Raw genomic sequence first — 18,215 nt, forward strand, 5'->3', positions numbered from 1 at the left:
ACAGGGACTATGCAATTGACTTACATGGACCTCAGTAGGGCCTTTGATTGTATTCATCTTGCTAAACTATATTCCATTATGTTGACGATGGGGGTGTAAGCTTCTCTAGTTAATCTTTAAGGCAATTATACAGAGATGTGTCTGCAAAGGTGCGTTTTGAGTCTGATGGCGAGTGCTTAGATTCATTTGGGCTGAGGCTGGGATGCATTCTTGTACCTTTCCTGCTTACTTTATATATAAATAATTTAGAAAGACTTTTGGTCGACATTATTTCTCGTATTTTGTGAGAAAAGTGGAACCGCGCTGGAGGGTTGTAAACCCATGATCAGTGCATACTTGTTATTGCTAACTTAAGAGGGGATCCACCCATATGTTTTTTTTTCATATTATAAGCAACCAAGATCCCGATATTTGGAACCAGTGCTTCTAAAATCATTTTAAACAGTGCAGACTTTCACTTTGATTTCTAAAGATTTTCCACAATTTTCTGTTGCATCAGTAAGCTATTTAGAACAAGCAGTAAGCATAAGGAAATTGGTTCAAATTAATTAGCAAAGACTCAAGTTTTACATATTTATTATTGTATATAGCAATGCTTTTATATAATGATTGTTTTTAAAGTCATTGTAATATACCTGCCTTTTCTACTTTACGTTAACCCAAATAAAGATTCATGTCACACAGTCCCTGTCTTCACCGGGTGCATCAGATAAGGCTGTGCCCAGCACAGTTTGGGACAGAGAACTTAACTGATCGAATACAGCCCATGGTGGGCAGATGATTCGGCCATGTGGAGAAAGGGTTCAGTGAGAGATGTATCCCTGTTTGCTTCAAGGTTAAAAGCCCATGTCTTCTGGAAGCAGAGTATCTCAAACTGTGAGACAAACTAATGTCACTCTTCATCACCCATCTGGGATGATTCTGATCCTACTATATTAAACTTTATTTAAGATAAATAACTTATTTAACCGTTAGAAGGCATCTTATTTATGGTAACCATCATCACTTGCCGTTCAAGCTCTAATATATGCCAGTTAGCATCTTCAAGAGAGGAGGGATTTGTTGTGGAGTAAGACCTAATTTATCTTTTGGGATGTGGGTGTCAACCTTCTAGGGCCAAAAGGCCTACCTTAAATAGAGTGGGCCTTTCAATGCACAGTTGTGCATTGGAAAGTAGATTTCTACAGTGGAGCCGGCTGTGGGTTTTTTTCTTCAGAAAACGAGCAATTCTCCTCCAGCTAAATATGACTTGGAAACTGAGAGGTTGGTCGAATCAGCTTTAACCACTTTTTGCCAGAAAACCAGATACTGCTAACCTCTAAATGAGACTTTTAGTCTCAAAATAGGGGTACTGCCAATTAAATTGTCTCAGGTAGTATAATTGAACTTAATTATTTGGGGGGGAGGGGCACTCCTATTTTCCAAATTTTTCCTAGTAATTAGATTCTCAAACTTTTATACTTATACACAAAGCGTGCTGCGTAGGCTTACACAATGTCCCTATTGTGTATGACTAACTAAAAAAATACTCAAGTGAAACCACTTGGCCTATGCGCACTGTTGCTCTCCCAACCTTGGGTGCACAGTTTATCCTTTATACATCAATCTAAATAGTACCTTCAAAATTAACATTGACAAGCCAGCTTAGCAGTACACTGGGTTACCAATAGACACTCCATAACACAGTTAAAATTTCAGGTGCTTGAAGTGGTAGGTCCCCCACCCGGGATAGACATAACTAGGATCCTTCACTTGAGTATTTTTTTAGTATCATTGAACTTATCATAAGTGTACCTATGGTATTAAGGGTATTTATGACAAAAAACCTAGTTCACTGATAGTTATGACCCTGTGACCTGTTTTTATACCTCTCACGCTGCAGTCTGCAGCCATTTTTCCTTCCAGACTGTTAGTCCTTTCTCACTTTTAGCAAATGTTTACTGAGACGAAACATTTAATGGCAGGTTTCTCTATGTGTACCCTCTTGACTATTACATAAATATAGGGCACTAAGATTTTATGACGCCACTGGAGGCAATGCCTTACGTGTGTACAAGAAACTGAGCAAATCCATTTTAGCTGACGTCATAATACAGAATATGCAAATGTGGTTCAATTCAAATTCAACAATCCTTTTATTACAAAGTTTTCCTCGTGGGCAAAAAAAGAGAAAACTGACTTTACAGTTGTTTTATTATTGCTTTGTGAACACGAGAAATTACTCACATACAATATTCTCCACTTGTCAAATGTGAGACAGATTTGTTTTGAGGCAATAGAGATATGTTTTTTTTTTTAGTTAGCAAACATCGTGCAAAACATCATATTTTAACAATTTCTTGACAATATTTAATCAAGCACTGTAGGAGAGTAGGATCTGTTTACTATGGGTACCCCCACTTTTTGCTGATGTTTCACAGTTTTTCGACTTTAGTCTGGCTGGGGCCCTGCTATTCATGACCCCAGCCTAGCTGCTTCCTCTCTAAACTAATTTCATGTACTTTAGGTACACTCCAAATTGGTTACTGGGTTACCCTTGGGAGTCCCTAGTATATGGTACTTTAGGTACCAAGAGCATAGGTACCCCAGAGGCCTACCAGGGGCTGAAGCATGTATTATGCCACCCCTGGGAAGCCTTCCAAAATGGCACCACAGGTTTGCTACTGCAGCCTGAGTAAGGTGGTGCTTGCACCCCTTACTAAGATATAGGCTACCTATATCTACCTTTAATCAGTGACACATATAAACCTATAAGTCACTCCTACAGCAGGCCTTATCAATCCTGAAGGGAGAGTGCTTGGTTTTGTGTGAGAGGGTGCCCAAGCATGAGTTGAGCCACTCTGCAGCTTTCTGAATCTATTAGCTGAGGCTGTTCTGTGATGCAGCCAGACCATATACTCTTAAGTACATTATATCCTCGCGGTAAATGCTAACTTTGGAATGACTGCATGGAAACATGTTGTGTTTGGTGTCAAACACTTTGGAATCCTACCCCCCACCAGTCCTGGCGGCGGGGTAGAATTCCACCCTTCTAGAGGGAGAAGACATGTACCTACTTACTTAACCAGTAATAGTTTTAAAGAGCCCTGGCATCACAAAATGGATGCTGCAGCCACAGACACGAGTCTGACCTCCTACTGCTGCACGAAACTCCAGCAGGGAAGGCCTGGACAATAGGTTTCCTGTCACAGGGAGGTGTAACCACCTCCCAGACAGGCTTTAGTGTATTGGGGCTGGGTGGGTGCATTAATAGAATTCACCCACCCAGACAGTGCTGGGGGCACACTTGGTGTCCCTGTGCCTACCCCAGTTCAAACCAGTTGCAGGGGCACTCAGCCCCTGCTCTGGCACAAAACTTGTCAAAGGGAAAGGGGTGTAACCCCCCTCCCTGGGTCCTCCCATAGGTGGGACCCTGGAGTAAGTCAAACCCCTAAACTTAGTATAAGCGTAGGAACCCAGTTCTTAGGACTTTAGATTATACCTGGACAAAACTCTGCAACATTCTATTTCGACTAGAAGACGGAAAATCTCCCTTAGGGTCAAGGAGTGACTCCCCTGTTCAAACAGACATCAAAGAAGCATCTTGCTGGTCTGCATTTCCAAGGCTCCTGCTGGATCCTGATGGATTTGTGACACAGGACCCAGACTCCCAAACTTCCTTGAGGCTGACACGAGATCCCAGCAAAGCTGAGACCCGCAGCCCTCACGAGTGATGTGGAACCGGAACCCCTGGACACCGTGCACATTTGCTAGTGCATTGACTTCCCAAGCTTTCTTGAAGTTGTGCATTGGGCTACTTGTAGTCAAAGCCCCGAGCACCATGTACACCGAAGATTGTGAATCTACACTCCACAAGTGTTCCGTGGACCCGCTTCTAGCATTTCAGCTCCAGGCTCCTATGCGATCCCTTGTCCATTGACTGGTGGGTCCTCACAAAGGTAACTCTTCTGTTCCTTGGGCTTTCCTGATTGCTCCAGATGTGCCCTGACTTTTCTCCAAAGGGTGAGTCCCTCAGACCTTGCTGGTCTGCACCAAAACCAATCTTTGCTTTCTGTGTGGGTTGCTGTTGCCAAGGCTTGTTGGGTCCAATCCAGATACCGACGCTGCAGCACTCGACATCCTTCGTGGGACAGCTTGAATCCAGCTCCAGGTCATCATCGACACCTCCTGGCCCTCGTGGCTGAAGAGTCGAGCTTCACCTTCTTCACCTGAAATCACCCGACATTGGTTGGTATCTTCTCCTCGCCTTCCTGGTCACTGGCTAGTGACCTAGGCTCTGTCCCCTCTGCTTTCAGGTTCTTCTGATCTCCGATCCAGCCTTGGATCCACCCGGACACTTTCCACTTGGTCGCCTGCAGCACGTTCCAGCAGCTCGCCATTGGAAACGACTACGAAACCCGACCTCCCGTGGGTATTGACTCTAGAACTGCCTAGTTCTAAAGGGGTTTGCTCCAAGTCCTCTTCTAAGTGCTTAATCTGTAATTTTCCAACTGCGACTTTCCCCATAGAAGTTAATGGTGATTTGCGGCTGTGTTTAGACATTGCACGCGTCCCCCGTGGGTCCCCTGTGTCACTATCTTAGGTGGTTCCTGGTGGCCCCAGCAGTTCTAAAGGCTCTAGGCCTTGTCTCTATGTCAGTCGTGGTTCTTATACCACTTTCTTAGTATATGGTTTGGTACACCCCTAGGGCTAACCATATATTGTGCTAATTTACTGTGTGCTAAATAAGTTTACTGAATGTACTTTTGCCTCTAGCCTCATAAAGAGACTAGAAGGATGTGTTTAGAATAAATACATATATTTTATATATATACCTGGTGTGGTTCTCCTTTCATTTGGTCATTTCGTGAGATTATAGTCTGGTAAAACAAGCTGCTTAACATTCATTCAATACTTAGCCTGGAGGCTGCTCTCTACAGCTACCACTAGGATAGCCTTCTATAAGGTTGTCTTTAACCTACCATCAATAAGGGGTCATTTGGACTGGTGCAAGGTTCCCACTAGAATAGTGGACAGCATATGCCAGGCCAACTTCTCACATGCACTAGGCCTCGATTCACAAATCTTTGTGATACTGTTAGGAGCAAAATATTTTGCTTTCTTTCCTATTACACAACTAGCAAAAAGGGCACAAGATGGATTTGCTTGGTTATTTGCACCGGGGAAGGGTAACATAGTATGGCTCCTGATTTGTATCCGTCTTCTGCTTTGCGCTGACGTCCTTTATGCTTATGTCAGCATGGGGATATATATAAACAACTCGTGTAAGGCAGAGATGCATAATATTCTGATTGATTCAGCCATGCCTTGAGATGAATTCTCATGCAGCCTTTCATGCTAACAGTACTGGTTTAATTAAGTAAACATCTGGTTTTCACTTGTTCCAGGGGGAAAAAAGAGACAAATGTATCTAAGATTTCTGAGCAGAAGGAAATGTTTAGCACATTGTTGGCTTCCAGACGGAAAACGGGGTTATTTTTAGATTTATGAGAGATCAAACATAGGCTTAACTGCCCATTACCCTTTCGTCCACCTTCCACATCACCGCCTTTGCCTACCCTAGAATCTAGAAATCCTCCCTTTTGCCCCAACCACAGAGAAGTCTTAACCTAAAATTGGAGAGAAATGCATTGTCCATTTTTTTATATTTGTATTCCTGTTTGCACATTTTCATTGCCACCTTTAGCCTCTAAGCAGGGCCAGTGGAATTATGTGCCAGGGTTGGCAGCATTCACTAAAATGCAGCACTAAAAGTCGAATTATGTGTTGTAATTTATTTAGAAGGTTTTATAGAGCGCGAACAAGATCCTTGTGGATATCAGAGCGCTTTACAATGAACAGAGTTAAATATACATAAAGAATAGCAAGACACAATATAGCGAACAAGCATGAGATAAATAAATAAATAAACCACATAGAGAAAGTCGTAAAGAACCGAAGCCTGGGATCATAGTTGTTCCTAGAACCAAAGCAACGAGTCTTGGACGAGAAAGGTTCAAGACCGGGTAGAGTAGTCAGGTAAATTTTGCCATGAGAATCGCTTTTACTTCCTTTTTGAAAGATACGAAAGAAGAATTTAATCTGGTTTCAGGGGGAAGAGTATTCCAAATCCTGGGCGCCATCCCAGAGAAGGATCGTTTATACGTTTTTTTTATTGAATCTTTGAGGTTTCAGTAGAAGGTTATCTGCACCCCTAGAGGACCTTAAGACACCAGAGATTGACAATTTCTGTGCGAGGTAAATGGGTGCCTTGTGATGTAAGGCCTTATGTGTCATGAAAGCAATTTTTAGCTGAATTCTTGCTTCAAACGGGAGCCAATTCAAGGATTTTAGGTCAGGGGATATGTGGGAACTTCTTTTTGAGCCGGTGATGAGTCTTGCTGCAGCGTTTATTGATGCTCTAAGGGTGGCTGTAGTCGCTTTTGGGAGGCCGCATGAAGAGACAATACCATAATCCACACAGGGGATAACTAGCGCTTGTACAGCCTGTTTGAAGTCGTCGACTGGCAAGAATGGCTTCAACTTCCTTAGAATGGTTATGTATAAATTTTGTTTATTGCGCTACGCATCAAATTTGACATACCAACATGCGTGACAAGCTGGCGTGGCATCAACATTCAGCTCGGCCAGCGTTAATGCAGCTTTTACAAAATGCAGCACATTCTGTTGCGGTAGTATTTCCCTATTCAAACGTTTTATTTCAGTATGGGTAAAATGTTTTCTGCTATTACGAGGTCAACGCTACAAAACTTAACTTTGCAAAGGCGAAGGATAAAGGCCCTGAATATAAGTTGCATGATACAGGGGTAATGGAAAAATCGCATCTGGTTTTACTATCACTGAGCTGCAATTTCACACCAGCACCATGTAAAACTCCATGAAATGGGGAATTACCTCATGAGACCTATTTTTCCAGTCATGAACCCCACAGAATTCACAATTCTACTGGATTTTACTGCATACAATTACCACCTGCTCTGTGTAGGTGGTAAATGGATGCGCAGGCCTGTGAGCAGGGTGGGCGGCGAGGAAGCATTGTTGGGGGACTAGGGGACGGAAGGGTAAGGTATTTTCTGACAGGAGAGAGCATTGTATGCCCCATCTCTCAGACGAACATGTGAATGAGACTTGACTGATGCTGAAGCAAAAGTCTCATGCAACTTATCCTACTGTTTGTGTGGGATGGAACAATGGCGGCAGCATCTCCCACACCCAGAAAAAAAACGGGTGTAGAAAAACCAGACTACTTAAAATCTGGCACTCTGGAATTCCATGAGGTAATTCTGCTCCTCTTCACTCATAATCAGGCTGATGTGATGTGTAGCACATTTTGAGCAACTTTTGGTCTGAAAGCAAGAAACATTTTTGTTGGTGAAATCTGAAAAGGATGCAGCAATAGCTTGATGATCTGACAAGTGCGTGGCATATTTAGGCAGAAAAATAACCGGTCGCAGAATGACCTAATTTTAATGGTCCTGCCTGCAGCAAAGCTGATTCCTCATCCAGGCGTACGTTGAGCCTGTTGTGCAATGGCTTCGTCATTGCCTCTGCTTTGATTTCGTTGAATGGAAATCAACAGTTTCCTCAAAGTCTTTGAGTCTGGTAGAGGGATGCCTTTACAACAGGACCCAACCTGAGTAAAATGTTGTGCTGCATGTAATGGCAGTCAGGTGATATATCTGCAAAAAGACTCTGGTAGGCAACTAACATGTGGGTGCTAGCATCCCTCAGAGATCTCTGGGGGTGTTCGACTTGACTCCTGGAGGTACTGACTCACCAGGCTGTCATCCTTTAATGAAGCTGGAGGGTGGCTGGGGGGGTTCGAAGACGGTATTCCTACCAATAGTTGTCAATCTCTTGGCACTCGTCATATTACAGACCCAGTAGTCAGCGGCTTAAAGGAATTGCAAAATCGTTTCTTCAGGGATGAATGTCAAAATATTGCCTCCATAATATTGTCATGCCATCATATCATTGGCAAAATATCGAGAATCAAACTAAGGAATATGCAAGTTCATATAGTTTAGTATAAATGCCCTATTCTTAACTCCACATCTTTGTGCATTGAGGCTATATATGCTATAAAAGATGCATATATATAGAGCTAAGTAAAGTAAACCTTCAGTTACCTACACATACTACCCTTGATAATATTCTCTTCCTTAATATTTGGCCCATGATATTCTGACGGAATACACTTTTCGGGATGCAGTGTGGCGAGCTTCCTGCTAGCACTGTATACTATTTGTAGACTTTTCTCTGGCCATTGGATGGTTTTCAATATGTATGTTCTGGAGGATCTTTATAGCTAATCATACACCACGATAGACGTTTCCACCCTTGAGACCCTTCGACATGCCGAAGGGCTAAGTCGGAATTTCATTGTCATGATCTCACAGGATCTGGCCACTCTCTCGATCAGGAATGTCTGTGTTCATCCCAAGGCATCATCAAATGCCCCTTTGAATCCCTGGATATGTTGAGCACAATGCTCTCTTAAGATCATACATTTATATGAAATGGTTCCTTGGTGGTGATCCTTTTGTGTCAGTCTCTTTTCACTGATGGTCTGATAAGGGGAAGAGGAGCTGTGGAGATGAATAGTGATTACTTCTTTGCAAGGCAGAAAGACAGGCATCCTGTTTGTGTATTCATGAAACGTCTGTGATGTGCTGAAGCAAGCATCCTCTCTTCTCTCTCTTCCCGCTATTTATTGAAAGGAACTCGCGACATCAACAGGGTTCAACTTGTTCATTTGTAATGCACGTGCTTACATCTGGGACTGATGTGTTTGTTTATTTTGTCTTGTTGCCCTGTGCTGAATTAGTGTGCTGTGTAGGTTGTCACAAGTGCTGCCCATTATTTCTTGTACCATTAAGAACTGTGTTTCCTGCTTCAGTTTGTTGTTTTCCTCTGCTATTAAGTAAACCTTTTCCAACGCACTCACCTTAAATTGCATACTCAAAAAGAGCAATTGATGGGCAGAATGCAGAACAATGTCATACATTCACCCCAGTACAGAGATCTGGGCCTAAATCAATCGTTTTTTGCTCACAATCCCATTCCAGGTTGGACCCAGCCATATGCAAATCAGTCTTAGCCCTGCGCTCAATTGCAACAGTCCAGCCTGAACTGCCAGGCCAGGTCCTCCCTGGATTGGAAACAAGCATCCTGCGACCGGTTTTAAGCTTTCAGCCCTCATCAGCCAGGATAGCTTGACTCGTGTGGCATGGAGAGCACGGGACTCACGTCTGAGCATACCCGTCCCACTCGGGGTGACAAATGCAAAACGAACAATTGATGGACAGAATGCAGAACAATGTCATACATTCACCCCAGTACAGAGATCTGGGCCTTAATCCATAGTTTCTTTTCATCAATTGCTATTTTTGCTTAAATTGCATACTGCCAGATTTACAAAAGCCCTTGCAGGTCCACTGCCCCAGATTACAGCAAAACTGACATTGACATGATGCAAAGCTTGGTCCAATGAGATTTGAAGGCACTCCCGGTGAAAAGAGACTTGCATGCATGTTGGTAAAAAGAAACAATCACTTGACCTTTAACGTACAAGGAACTTCCACCAAATCTATAATCCACCTCACCCTTCTGACTTCCTAGAAAAGACAGTGGCTGAGCAGTTGCCGGAGGATAATTTGGGCATTTGGGTAACAAAGCAGTGTATATATTCCATATTGTTCCAGTTTGGGAGTCACTGTTCAAACCAGATCATCAATCTTCCCGGAGAACGAGTGCGGCTCCCTACTAGCCAGCACCTCTGCAGTGCTCCTTCATCCAGGTGTAGAAACAGACTTCATGCAGGATTCAGTGCCATTTTTGGAATTTTGGGGTCTCCGGGAAGATATATTTTGGGGGCTCTTGTTTGGAACAACTTTGAATTTTGACACCCATTTTTAGCCTATTAAAGCCTCATGTTGCCTCACAATATTGAATTATGCCTTGGCGTTTGTGGTACGAAAATCCACAGAAGTGAGGTCGAAAATATGCTTTTCCAGGGGTGACTGGGAAGATGAGGGCACTCTTGACCCGTGCCTTAAAACGTCTCTGGCACAATTGCTAACTTGCTTGATATTTTGACTCATTCACTTTACCTTGGGAACTCCACAATACTACAATTGAATTGATGATCCTGTTTTGCACAGTAACTTCTGAACTGAATAATATATAATATATTCACAGCATCTAGGGATTGCTACATATACTTGTGATGCTTTTGAAAAGGTTTTCAGATAGACGGCAACTGTCCTGAGGAGACCTGCTGAATCAAAGCAGGTCAAAAAGTTGATAACACAACCTGGGGGTGGTTAAGAATTAGCTATCTAAGAAACCTTAGACTGCCCACTGCTGGGTTTCACTTTGTGTAAAAGACCCATAACCAGCCAGGGTATTGAAAGTACCAGTATATATTCTACATATGTTTATACAATTCAATTTTTTTTTCAATTTATAAGCTTTATTCGACATTTTGTCATAAAAGCATTCACCTAACCCTATACAATAAATACTACTTATAAAAAATACTTCTAAAAATACATATTAAACATTTGATGTCGAATGAAACATAGTAAAAGATCATAAAATTACAACACATTATTACAATTTAGAAGACATATTTCATAGGTTAAAAAACGTACAGTTTGTCGCAATAAAACAGTTTATGGATATACATAATTTCATTATAATACAGTAGCCAATAATGATCGGGTACGAATTAACCACGACCATGCCAGATACTTTGCTACACCAACCACATATAATGTTGTACAATCTGATTCAAGTATCCTGAGGGCTTCGGATTGGCTTCGGGTTCCCAACTTTAAGCACACCGGTTTTAACCACTTACGTCTGGGGGCCAAATACAGTGGACAACAAAACAAAAAATGGGAGGTGTGTTCAATTTCCTCATTACAATGGTGACAATGTTCATCCCATGTCTGGGACCAATGCTTCTTAAACGCATTTAGAGGTAATGTACCAATGCGAAATTGAAAATAAAGTTTTCTATCATACGGTTTTTCAATTAGGTCCCAAAAACATTCGTATGATGGATACATTTTTAAGTTTAAAAAGCGAGATGTTAGCTTTGCACTTGTACTGTCACTAAACATTGCAAGATATATCATTTCCCAATAAAGATCTTTTAGCTTTTCCTTGGAGGGGAAGCAAGTTGGATCTTTGTTGTCCCATAGGTGGTCCAATTTCAATTCTGCAAGTAGACCCCGCAACTCCCTTAGCCATGGGATAGTATGGAAACGATCGAATTTGATGACATCCATCAATGCAGCTGCATAGTGGCCTAACTCTGGGGTCACCATAATTCGCCTCCAGTACAGGAGGGGCCGAAGCCTCGCTATATCCACAACTGATTTTCTGCCCAGGTCTAATTTTAACGGAATTATTGGGGTACTTTGGGGGACCATTGTGACCCCTCTTAGGAACCTATTTTCCGCTTGGCCCAGATCGGTCAAGTTTGAGAAACCCCATAATTCAGAACCATATAAACAAGCCCCCAGGACTTTCATAGAATAGATTTCCATGACACAGTTCAGAGGCTTTGTCAGAGAGGTACGGTGTTTTAGCGAGATGGCACCTGCTAACTGTCTAAATTTTAGAAGGGTTGTAGTTATGTGATGTTTCCAGCTCATGTTTTCTTGCAGAGTGATACCTAGGTATGAAAAAGAGTCCACTCTTTCTAAGGGTGTTCCTTTGTATTTTATTACACCCTTAAAGGAGGACTGTTGATTAAGGCACATGAATTTCGTTTTGGTAGTGTTTAATTCTAGGCCCTTATCATCACAATATACACCAAAGGCATCAACTACTTTTTGTAACCCACTAGGGGTGCGGGAAAGTAATAATGTATCGTCCGCAAACATGAGAACTGGTACACGAGAGCCGGCTATTACAGGGGCGTCACTAGCAATCTTCTCTAGATGTTCAACAATACCATTTATATAAATGGAGAAGAGGGTTGGCGCTAGGACACACCCTTGCCTCACCCCACGTTCAACCGGAAAGGAGTCAGTTACCTCTCCTTGTTTGCCCCATCGTATCTTTGCGAAATTGTTTTCATGTAGGCGAACAAGGAGTGTGAGCAATTCCTGTTTTATGCCTGCATCCGCCAAGGTCTGCCAAAGTTTTTCCCTGGGGACTAAGTCGAAAGCGGCTTTTAGATCTACAAAAACTGCATACAATGTCCCCTTCTTCAAGGTGACATTTCTCCAGTAAATTGATAAAAAATGGAGAACTTGGTCGACGCTACTAGTTAGGGGCCTAAACCCAGCTTGGTAAGGTGACAAGATGTTATTTGCGTCGATCCATTGCTGCAGTTTATTTTGGACTAGTCGACCCATTAACTTTTGAGCTGTGTCGATTAAACTAATGGGTCTATAGTTTTTAGCCAGGGAACGGTCACCTTTTTATGTTTATACGTTTTTGAGCACTGTGCAGTCTGCACTATATCACTTGTTTTGCAGCCCCTTTTTTATCAATGCCTTGCTCGAACAGATATATTTTCAATGGGAAAGGAAAGGCTTGTGTAGGTTTTGTGCATATATTGTTGATTGAATCTGTTGTTTACAATTTAACCACTGTAACATTTTCATGTGACGCTCAGTGATTTAGTCGGTTAATACATTTGTATAGGTCTCGTAGGCCTTTGTGTTCAATATTCCTTAATTACCCTGTTCCTCATAGGTTTGTTCTTGTGCATTAATTATATATTGTCTGCAAGACAATATGGCTTTGTGAATGATGCAGCTGGTTTTGAAGATGGTGCAGATTGAGCCAATGGAGTTCCATCAGGATGGGGGTGATATGATCATATTTCTTTAAACCCTAGATGAGTGTGCAGCAATATGTAGGATGCCTTGGAGGGGGCCAGCAGAGAGCCTGGAAGGAATTGGAGCAAGGCATTACCACCATCCAGATGCAAGAGTATGAATAGCAGTTATTAAGTTGCTTTCTGGAAGTCATGGTTTCACTTTTGTTGGAAGCTAGAACTGGTACCAGACCATCATCGTTTTTTGGCAATGTGTCCCTTGAGTATGTGCTTGGTGGCCAGGGTGAATCCAAGTGGCTTGGCATTCAGTGAACGTTCGAGTTTGAACGTGTCAAGGTTCATATCATTGAGCCAGGTTTCTTGCTTGTTGCTCTTGGCAAATACCAGGAATGCTGTCTTGGTGGTGTTGCACTTCAGGTGGATGCTGGACATCAAGGTGTGGATGAGGCATAGGCAGTGTTTGAGGCATTGGATTTCTGGAGGGCAAGAGACTTTGAAGTACAATTGTGTATCATCAGCATATTGGTACACATTGATGCTATTATCTGTGAGTGGAGCCCCAACTGGCTCCATATAAAGGGTAAAGATGACAAGGGATAGTATGGAACCATGGGGAACTTAACAGATGATGAGGATCTTTCAGGACTTGGAGGTGCCAGGTAGTATGCAGCCTCCCAACAACCAGTGCCAGCTGAGAAGAGGATGCAGCCCTTGTCCATGCCCCTTCTGGGTATCCCTCCCCCCAAATACCTAAAAATTAGTACCTGGTTTTCTGTCAGCTCACTCTGGATACTCCCTCTTGAAACACTAGCTGCACAGTAGACATCATGCTTAGCAAGAAAGAACAGTTGTCTTTTTCCGTTCAGTTACTCCAAACAATATCTAAGAAGTGAAAGTAGTACGGAGCACGTGCAGCTGTACCTGTTATGGGATTTCTAAAGTGCATAGCCACCCCAGAACAGGGCTTACCAGTACTAGCCTGCTAACACGTCAGTGCAACCTAAAACATGCCACAAAGCACCCAATAAAATACTACAAGGGACCTATGCTGAACACAGCCAGATCTTCTACTCTAGTTGTCTTCCTTAACTGTAGAGGCTGATTGTCCCATAGGGCCGGTACCATCCCTCAGAAGGCGCACCTTCCCAGTTTTGCTCTTCTAGTGCGTGGTATAAGAGCCAAATTCGTGTTGGCCATTCAGATGGCCCTAGTAGGTAGATATGACTGCCACAAGACAGCCAAACTAGGTGCTGCCTGCGGATGTATGACGTTACAACGCATACTTTTACAACGCATACCTTTACAATGCATTTTTTATAACGCAACATCCATTACAACGCATTCCATTACAACGCATGCCATTACAACGAATTTTTAAAAACTACCTTTACAACGCATTCCATTACAACGCATACTACCTTTACAACGCATACCATTACAACGCATAACATTACATTGCATGTAAGGTAAGTATTGGATAGTGTAGGGGTAAAAATTACTATTCTAACTCTAGGGGGTGCAACAGTAGGGTAAGTGTTGGATAGTTTAGAGGTAAAAATTACTATTCTAACTAAAGGGGCTACAACAGTAGGGTAAGTGTTGGATAGTGTAGGGGTAGAAATTACTATTCTAACTCCAGGGGGAGCAACAGTAGGGTAAGTGTTGGATAGTGTAGGGGTCAAAATTACTATTCTAACTCCAGGGGGAGCAACAGTAGGGTAAGTGTTGGATAGTGTAGGGGTAGAAATTACTATTCTAACTCCAGGGGGAGCAACAGTAGGGTAAGTGTTGGATAGTGTAGGGGTCAAAATTACTATTCTAACTCCAGGGGGAGCAACAGTAGGGTAAGTGTTGGATAGTGTAGGGGTAAACATTACTATTCTAACTCCAGGGGGTGCAACAGTAGGGTAAGTGTTGGATAGTGTAGGGGTAAAAATTACTATTTTAACTCCAGGGGGTGCAACAGTAGGGTAAGTGTTGGATAGTGTAAGGGTACTATGTGTTGTAATGCTATGCGTTATAATGGTATGCATTGAAATGACTGCGTTGTAATGACATGCGTTGTAGTGGTATGCGTTGTAGTGTCATGCGTTGTAATGGTTGCGTTGTAATGGCAATCGTTGTAATGGATGTTGCGTTGTAAAAGTTTCGTTGTAATGGTAGTGCGTTATAAAAGTTGCGTTGTAAAGGTTGTTTCCCCTGCCTGCTTATTCATGATCCTATGAGCGACAAACAAGGCTTTGAATTGAGTGCGCTTCTCAATCGGAAGCCAGTGAAATCTGCAGAGCTGTTTACTGACAAAGCAGAATTTAAGGAGACGGAAAAGTAATCTGGCAGCTGCGTTAAAGCCTATTTGAAACAGATCTCTTTGCACTCAGGTAGAGAATATTAGTCACAAGCCCAGTCACAAGATGATTAAGGACTGTACAATCATTTCTCATTCTTGGGGACACTTCTTCTCCAGGTGAATGTTAGGAGGAGACTGTGCCATAAACCTTTCTTTTCTCTTCTTACTTAAAGTATGTAGTATCTTAAGGTAGGTAGTGGAGGTGCTGGCTGATATCTTCTCTAACTTCTATTGGATCTGAGGAGACCTGGGACAGGAATGGCCTCACTGCTAGTTCCTTTGTAGTGACAATCTATTCGCCAAAAAGGGATGATGTGTATAATGGCTCCAAGTGACAGCCAAATACAATAGGCTATTCGTTAGCCATTTACAAGCACCAAATGAAAATTGATTCATTTCAGGGATTTCAATGAATTCTACTTTACCTTCACCTTTAATTTACGACAATGTGCAAAATGTTTTGAACCTTGCGTCAGATATGCAAGATCATCAGGCTATACACCATACCCCTTTACACTAAATTATTTTGCTTGGTCAGTCATGGTGACAAAGAATATTTACCTGTATGCTACCCTATTATACAGGAAAGCATGGGGCGCTTCCTCAGGCGAATATGATGAACGAGTCTGAGAGATCTGATTTTTCATACAGCTTACAAGAATAAACTCTGTCTACAAGTCAAGATATCAAAACAAGCCTGTTTGTGTTTTATGTTTTTTGACAGGGCTCCAACATCACCGATACATGTACAGAAATGCTAATGTATGGAATCCTGCTGAAAATCTCTGCTGGAAACATCCAAGAGCGAGTCTTTTTTCTTTTCGATAACCTCCTCGTGTACTGCAAGAGAAAACACAGGCAAGTAGGGACATGAAGAGAAATGTTTTTCTTTCTTATTTGTTCAGTTGATAAATGGCATGTCTTGCACTGTCTCACAGAAATTTTTATTATTTTGTTTATTATGGAATTCTGAATTTAGTGCTGACTATCTACAGTACAAATATGTTTCTATAATTTGTATTGCTCAGTGGCTTTGTGATCATTGTGAACTAGTATTCAATTCAACTCCATTTGGTCAGCATAAGCCATTGTAAGTAGAAAAGCATCAGTTCACCAAGGACATGTAGTTGGCAAGGGCATGGGGAGGTGTTATTACACCCCCCTAATAAATGTATTTACAGATGAATAGTTGGGTACAGGGACTTTCAGTCGGGTACGGTGAAGTGTCTGTCGGATTTCACCTAGGATTTACATGTATACACTGACAAAATTACATATACTCTATCTCTCATCTCTGTTTTGAAAGCCCTAAAAAATGTTGATTATTTTACAAATTATTGTGTTTCTCTCACTCAGTACTCCTACCAATCCGCATTCCTCTCCCTTTTCACTGCCTCTTAAGCCCCTCCCATGAGCCCGCTTGTCCTATAATGTAGTTTAAAATTATATACACCCTGATTGACAGGAAATTTGAAGATCACCCCCCCCCGCCCCCCCTCTACCCATCTTACTGACCAAGCTATGCCCCTGGTAGTTGGCAATGTGTTGCCACTTCAGGATCACACTAGTATATTTTGCATAAGATTCCAGACACTTTAGTTAAACGTGCAACACTGCAGGGTCACAACGCTGCCTCTAAGTTACAAATGTGGCACGCAAGGCCACAAAGTGCCGTCAAAGACTATGCAAGGGATGAGCGTTCAATCCTACAGACTGAAATAAAGATTAGAGCTCTACAGTACAAGCGCCCATAGATATGTTATGGTACTAAGATCAGTTACATAGAACTATACATATGGTAGAAATAAGTTATACAAAATAAAGATAAAATATCAAAGACAATAGAAGCACAGCATCATACATTACTCAATAAAAAACAAATAATACACATGCAAGAGAGCCTAGCTGCACAGTGGTCACAAGTGTAGGGTCACTGGGATGATGTAGTGTTGATTTGGGGCAGCCATCGCTCTCTGCAGTGGTGGAACTTAACCAGCATTCTGTAATTAATCTCATAATCTAAAATAATACGACTCATTTTTTTGAGGTATCATGTTACATTCTAACTAACTGCTACCTTTTACATTTACAGCCCTCCAGAGGAAAAGACCAAAAATGATACTCGTGTTTATTTCAGACTTTATTATACTGAGACTGACTCTTTGTTCTACTCTACAAATACTTATATGAAAGGTTTAAGCCATACAGATCTTGATGCCTTTCAAACAATTCAAATTAACAGCAGAGCTACTTGGGGCACACACTCTAGTCATGCACCATGCCCATGCATTTACTAATTGTTTGAACAATATATAATCAAACTCTTCGTTGGGTATGCTTGATGCTGGGTGCACTTGGAGCTGTATGCTCTTGAGGCTGGTTGCAGTTAGGTATTTGCCCACATAGTGTTATATGCACTTGGGGTTGATGTTGAGGACTGGAAGATGAGAGTTTTGAGTTCACTTCTTGATTGGATGAACAGTGCAAGTAAAAGGTGTCATAGAACATTGAAAAAAACACAAAAATTAAAAAAGAAAACCTCCTAGGCAATATTGTAGCCTTTGATTGGAGATGAAGAGTAATTCCGAAGTTATTAGCAAGGCACAGGATCCCACCCCCGAAATTACGCATAAGGAGCAAACCAATCAAAGTTTACAGAATGCCATTGAAGAATATTTTTTAAGCATGAGCTCAGAAGCACCCAAAGTTTCTCAATGAAAAGGGAAAGGGCCAGGCCTAGAGGAATATGAAATGTAATACTCCACGAGGAGCTTACAGACACACCATGCACAGTAATACATTGGAAAGAACATGGCATTGGTCACCTGGCATATTTACCAGCTCTCAGCCATGGACGCAACAACAACTGCTGTCTCACTTCACCCCACTCCACAAAGGGACCCTTCCCCTGCCCTGCCTCGACTGCCAGTTCATCTTAACCCCACAGCCGAACACCACAGCAACCAGCACCATGCTGCCACCAGAAGGAAAGACCACCCTGGAAAACTCACCTGCCTCCTGCTCAACGCCAGATCACTCAGCAAGCAAGCACCTGAAATCTGGGAT

General features: G+C 42.2%; 1 protein-coding gene across 2 annotated transcripts in view; it reads left to right on the forward strand.

Moving 5' to 3' along the window:
• Positions 1 to 18,215, forward strand: part of PREX2 (phosphatidylinositol-3,4,5-trisphosphate dependent Rac exchange factor 2) — a 1,248,069-nt gene that overhangs the window by 291,124 nt on the left and 938,730 nt on the right. For both annotated transcript variants that reach the window (XM_086965847.1, XM_086965848.1), the window contains exon 7: positions 15,874 to 16,007. In XM_086965847.1, the coding sequence (XP_086821973.1) occupies positions 15,874 to 16,007 (134 nt within the window). The remainder of the gene's footprint in view (positions 1 to 15,873; positions 16,008 to 18,215) is intronic.

The sequence above is a fragment of the Lissotriton vulgaris genome, chromosome 4_1 (assembly GCF_964263255.1).
Source record: "Lissotriton vulgaris chromosome 4_1, aLisVul1.2, whole genome shotgun sequence".
In the NCBI taxonomy this organism is placed as follows: domain Eukaryota; kingdom Metazoa; phylum Chordata; class Amphibia; order Caudata; family Salamandridae; genus Lissotriton; species Lissotriton vulgaris.